This window comes from Tupaia chinensis, unplaced genomic scaffold, assembly GCF_000334495.1.
Source record: "Tupaia chinensis unplaced genomic scaffold, TupChi_1.0 Scaffold000133_1, whole genome shotgun sequence".
In the NCBI taxonomy this organism is placed as follows: Eukaryota; Metazoa; Chordata; class Mammalia; order Scandentia; family Tupaiidae; genus Tupaia; species Tupaia belangeri.
Window position 1 is genome coordinate 3,276,590 of NW_006159602.1, and position 5,991 is coordinate 3,282,580.

The 5,991-nt window shown below is 37.2% G+C and overlaps 1 protein-coding gene across 1 annotated transcript in view; it reads right to left on the bottom strand.

The window, feature by feature from the left end:
• NAA30 (N-alpha-acetyltransferase 30, NatC catalytic subunit) overlaps window positions 1-5,991 on the bottom strand; it is a 52,269-nt gene that overhangs the window by 20,492 nt on the left and 25,786 nt on the right. The window contains 2 exon segments of the mRNA XM_006172328.3: window positions 5,352-5,560; window positions 5,563-5,987. Coding sequence (XP_006172390.2) covers window positions 5,352-5,560; window positions 5,563-5,987 — 634 coding nt within the window.

Genomic DNA, 5,991 nt, shown 5'->3' on the forward strand with positions numbered 1-5,991 from the left:
CTCTCTCTCTCTCTCTCTCTCTCTCTCTCTCACACTCTGTCCCTCTCTGGTCAAATTAAAATAAATAATGTTAAATAAAATAATTATTTAAAAAAAGAAAAAAAAAGTATTAGCTTAAATCATATCCAAGAGGTTTTTGTTAATGTGTAAATACACGATGGTCTCATTTTTAGGATACTGACAGTGTAATACAAATCTCTTGAGTATATGTATGGTTCAAAATCAGAGCTTTGTATTAAAGCAAAGCTCAATTTATTATAATGATTTTACAGAGTATTCTATTTTAATGAAAACATATATCTTTCCAGAATGTTGAAGACTACATGAAATATAAATGCCATCACCCCCACTTTCATTAAGACTCCAATATCACCACTGAAAATGTTTTTCAAAAATTCCATCACTAATAAAAAAAAATCTAGTAATTGTGTATTTTGATCAGTAATAGGGCAATATCTCTACCTGTTTAATAATACACAAGCAAAAATTACTTGCTTTTTGTAAATTAACTTTCCAGAAGAAACTATTTTAACAAGTACAAAAATCAGAAATGGGTTAAAAAATGAAGTCTAATGCATTCTTAATACATATTTTAAATTGAATTTGTTGTAACATTTTTTCATCTGTCACTCTGTAAATTGATTAAAAAGCCCCTTTTAAAAAAAAGAAAAGACTTTAAAAATCTTTCAGGCAAGATAATTCTAATCCATTTCACGCAAACTTAAACTAGGTCAGAAAAATCCTCTTGAAAGGATATTAAATTCAACAATCCACACCAATTCATTTGTTTTATCATACATTCCAAAAACTATTTTTGGCAAATAAACCTCTGAAATCATTATTCCCAATCTTTTCCATTAATAGTAAATCAATCTTTTTTTTTAATTCTTTTGAAAACTTAAATTTTTTTCTGGATGAAAACCTAAAATATACACAAAAGTTGCCTAACTGAACAACTCTGAGAGTATTTTTCGATTTGAAAATAACTCACTTTAAATATATACATTTGTGTATACATAAACAATCATCACAGACCAAATGGCACATTTTTCTTTTAAGAGAGATTTTTGCTACAGGGCGTGTATGCTCACCAGAGACAGAGAAAAAATGAGAAATCTCTCTCTAGGAGGGATGGCCACACCACAATTCCTTCTCCTTCATTCTCCTCTTGAGATTTTGGGAACGCAAGTACATGTGCCTGGCTAGAGTGTTAAGCTGCTAGATCCGGGACTCAAACCACTGTCATCCATGTGGGAGCCCAGCCTTAACCACTATGCCACCTGCCAAACAGCACATTTAAGAGCCAGGAAAAATATCTGACCTGACTTCATAAGCTAGGCTCATATGACATGAAAACCAAATAAAAATATGATATAAACCATAAGACAGCTACACTAAGCAGTTAGTAAAGCCATCCCAAAAAAAAGGAAAAATTAAAACTACTAGACACAATACAACCAAATAGTATTTCAAAGTGGACAGGAATTTCAAATAAATCTTTTTCCTATGACCATGGAAGTAATAAGCAAATATTAACTCATTAAGACTATGTTGATTTCTTAATTCAGAATCCACAGAAACAAAATCAAGTTGTTATGTAATCTAAAAATAAAAGTCCAATATTTGACACATTATTATTAAGATATGGGGACCCATCTTGGTGGTGCAGTTAGGAGCAAACTGAACTGCAATGCTGAAAGGTACATGGCTAATTACAGGTTCAGATCCCCAGGTTGACCTGGAAATGCAACTGGTAGCAACCTGAAGACCTGGAGGTCTGGTGGAGGGAAAACAGTGTGACAAAACTTCCCCTTCCCCACAAGTGCTATCACAAAAAAAGAGAAAAAGAAGATATGGATAGTATTTAGTCGCCAATGCTGATTTTTTTTTTTCCTGATAAACTGATGAATATATATACTTAGAAGAGTCACTAAACTGCTTTCCAATGTTTCCAAATAAAATTTTACAGTGGCCAGCAGGTGGCATAGCAGTTAAGGTGGTGGACTCCCACATGGATGAGGTGGTTTGAGTCCCAGACCTGGTGGCTTGAAAATCATGCTGGGTATGTGCACATGCGTGCCCAAAATCCCAAGAGTTGAATGGAGAAGGGATTGAGGCATGGCCGCTTCCCCAGGGGGTGGGTGATTTCTCACTTTCCCTCTCACTGAATCTCTGTCTCTCATATACAAGCATATGGACCCTATGGCAAAAGCAAAAACCTTTCATAAAAAGAAAGAAAGAAAGAAAGAAAGAAAGAAAGAAAGAAAGAAAGAAAGAAAGAAGAAATTTCTGTATATGATCTTCAAAAAGTTCATGGAAAATAGATATTTTCAAAAAATTCTGTTCGGACTTCAGAAGGTTTTTTTGCACCAACATAATCCAGTATTTTAATTCCATTTTTCCACAACTTTTTTGAAGTACCCTCATACATTTGGAACTCTTTCTATAAAATGTTTTTTCAAGCATGGGAACTGAAAAACCTCTGGCAATTTTAAGATTTAACTCTATACAGCCAAATGTTTTTTAGCCTATAAAACTATGAAAAACATAAATTGTGTGAAATAGAGTTTTCCAAATCTAGAACACTACAAATGGAAAACTGGAGGAAGCCAGAAAGTTAAATTTAGAATAAACATAAGTACTATATTACATTGCTGGTAGTAAGTTTAAGAACTTCATAAAGGCACCAGTAACCAAAAATACTATGAACTCAAAAGAAGTAAAAATAAAACAGTTAAGTACAAATTAATTGACAGTGCCATAGATTTGTATCATACTCTATTTTTATATCTATTACAGTCATTAGAAAAAAATCATAAACTGTAATTTTTGTTAATCAACTGAATATTGACCGTCTTATAGGGTTCAGCCCCAAATATCCCACTTGACTGATTACAGGTTCTCCATATAAACCAAACATTTGGAGTTTCTAATCTCTTGAGATTGATGTTCATAAAGACAGCTCCCCTTTAGTAAATATAACTTGGTGATACAATGAGCTCAGTGAATGGGTTAATAGTATGTTATTTTCTAGGTTCTTACTTGTTATTGTAAAAAAGAAGCCAAAAGACCTGGATTTTTGCTTTACCTCTCCATCATGAACTATCTAGAGATTTTAAACATTTTAAATCACTCTGGTCTTTTAACTGTTTTCATTTAAAAAGAAAAAAAAAAGAATATATCAAAGTTGGACTACATTATCTTGAGGATTCCTTTCAGTTCTAAAATGATATGATTATTTAAAAAACACACAATCAGGGAACCAGCAGTTAGCGTAATGGCTATGTCGCTGGACTCCCATGTAGTCGACCGCGGTTCATGTCCCGGACCCGGTGGCTTAAAACTCACGCCGGGCACGCGTGTGCGTGCGTGCCCAGGATCCCGAGAGGAGAACAGAGGCGAAGAGATTGCGGCATGACCATCCCCTCTGGGGGGTGATTTCTCGCTTTCTGTCTCTATGTCTCTCTCTGTCTGTCTGGCAAGCGCACGCGCCCTATAGTGAAAACCTCTCTAAAAAAAAAAAAAAAAACAACGCACAATCATATTTTTTAAAAGTTAGTCCTTAGGTAAAATTCAAATGAGTATACAAATATAAAGGTCCCAGTTCTGAATGGGCACTTATGATTTGTAACTATTCTTTTATTATTCAATATCTCTAGATTCATACTTGCACTAGTCAATCTTACAGGTTAACCACTTGTGCATATCTTAATCTCTAGATATTCAGAATTTAAGCTTGGGCTATTAAAGATTAAAGTACAAATTAGCTGGTGAATTTAGAGAAATCTTTGTAAATCAAGACTAAAATTTACTGATAGTAAGTTTATCAGAGTCTAAAATGGCAAGTAAGTTGAGAAATGTCTAGGAAGTATCAGGACTCAAGAGTAGACTAAATATCATATATACAGTATTCTCTGGAACTGACAGAAGAACATCTATTTCAATTTAAAATGTGACTCAGTTGGGTAACTTACAATTAAATCAGTCTACAATGTTTAGCAATAACAATGGTATTTGATATAACATAATAATGTTGTAAGTCATTTTCTCATACTCATTGACATGTCTTAGAACTATCTATTTTGATATGAGCTTAGAACACTGACAGAACAGTTTTCTAGAATATAAAATAGTACCCATAGTTCAAACTACTAAATTGAAGTTCAGACAAAGTTAACCAAAAAAAAAAAAAAACCAGCAGAACTACCATTATCTACAATACCCAGGTTATATTTCCAGGCTACCATTAAGCTATAAAAGTAAAACAAACAAACAAACAAACCCTAATTTTTAAGGTATTATTAAAATGTCTTCCAGGGAATTACTATGTGCAACTAAGTCAATGCTAAAACAATAAATAATAATAATAATGGCTTCTCCCTTCACATATCATAAACTATCCCTTAAAAACACGGCACCTTTCTTTAGCAAAATTCAAGGGAAACAATATGTTTGAGAATACATCACACAAAACACATACCCACAGTCAATATTTAAGTTAAAGGTTTCATACAAGCTGAAATTGGCCAGTGTTATTCAGAAAAAGTTAAAGGTAATGTCAATACCATGTAAGTTAAAAAAATTATTCAGCTTATCCCATACCTAATCTTCTTTGCTTACATATAAATATTTTTGTCAAACCCCACACAAGCCAACATTATTACTATTTAAGCAGATCTATGAGCAGTTTCTTAAAAAAAAAATCAGATTAGTAACAATTTCACACATAAGTTTCCTACATTTCACAAAATCGTATTTTGTTCAAGTTTCAGCCACCAGAAGTGTTAGCAGCGCCTTTTGCAATGGAGCACCAGAAAGCAGGCTAGCTACAACTGTTAATTGTCCTGTCAAAGTAAAAGGAAACAATCTCCATAATTACTGAACATGCTTCTAAGATTTAATTCTCCAATGTGGCCACAGCAAGTTTACTGACAATCATGTTCACCAAAACATGTTTATACATACACTCTTCCCTGATTATGGCTGTAATTGAGAGATTAATAAGGCCTGTATGTGAACAGAACCATGTTCAAATTAAATGATTGCAAAGTGCTTTGAGGATGAGGGAGAGTAATTAAAGACGGGTAAACGTGATTATAAGCTAATGTAAACAGGACACAGAACCCTTCTGCGGAACATGCATCACACAGGCTTGCTGCACTTCCATCAGTAACAAGTTAACCCAGATCAAGAAGTCTTAGCTTCAAACAGTGTTCATGTACTTGCTCAAGTAACTGTACTATGAAATGCAGGAGGATACATCTACTCCCACACTCTAACCCTCACACGCCCTGCCCTGCACGGCCTGGATCTCGGCTGGGTTCACCCTCTTTTCAGTTCTATCCACTTACCAAGAAGCACAGCTGTGGCCAGTTGTGGATAAAATATCTATAGGTATAAATGGAGTAGGGTTCAGACAGATCTTTGGTGATCAGTCTCATGATATCGGGCATTTGTAGCTCGGATTCATATCGGACATATCGTATCGTCCGATCCTCCCCAGGCTCAACCTCCCGGCCCGAGGGGCTTCTTAAACTGCAGCCTGCGGTCAGAAAGCCCCCAGCCGCCCCTGCTCGTCTTCCTCCTCCTCCTGCTCGGTGCCCTCGGCCAGTCCATTGCGGGCCGCCGCGGTACCGCTCGCCGCCGCTGCCTCTGCCGGGCTTGGGAGAGCAGTTCTTGCATTATTGAGGAGGGAGTGAGGGGGCCTCTCGCCCGAGTGTACCCCGGTTCCTTTTGTTGCAGTCGCTCTGGAGCCCCCGTCGGGGGTGGCCGTGGTCGCGGCCGCCTCGGCCGCACTCAGGACCTTGCTCTTGAGGGAAGCTGCCGCCCGGAGGTGCCGCAATTCAGGGCTGATCAATCCGTTGAGCTGTTGCTGCTCCTGCGGCGGCTGAGGGCAGCGGTGGCACTGATGCCCCTTGGCCGCCGCCGGCGCCTCGCCGCCCGCCAGGCTCCTGCCGCCGCCGCCGCCCTCGTGCTCCTCCGCGTCCCTCT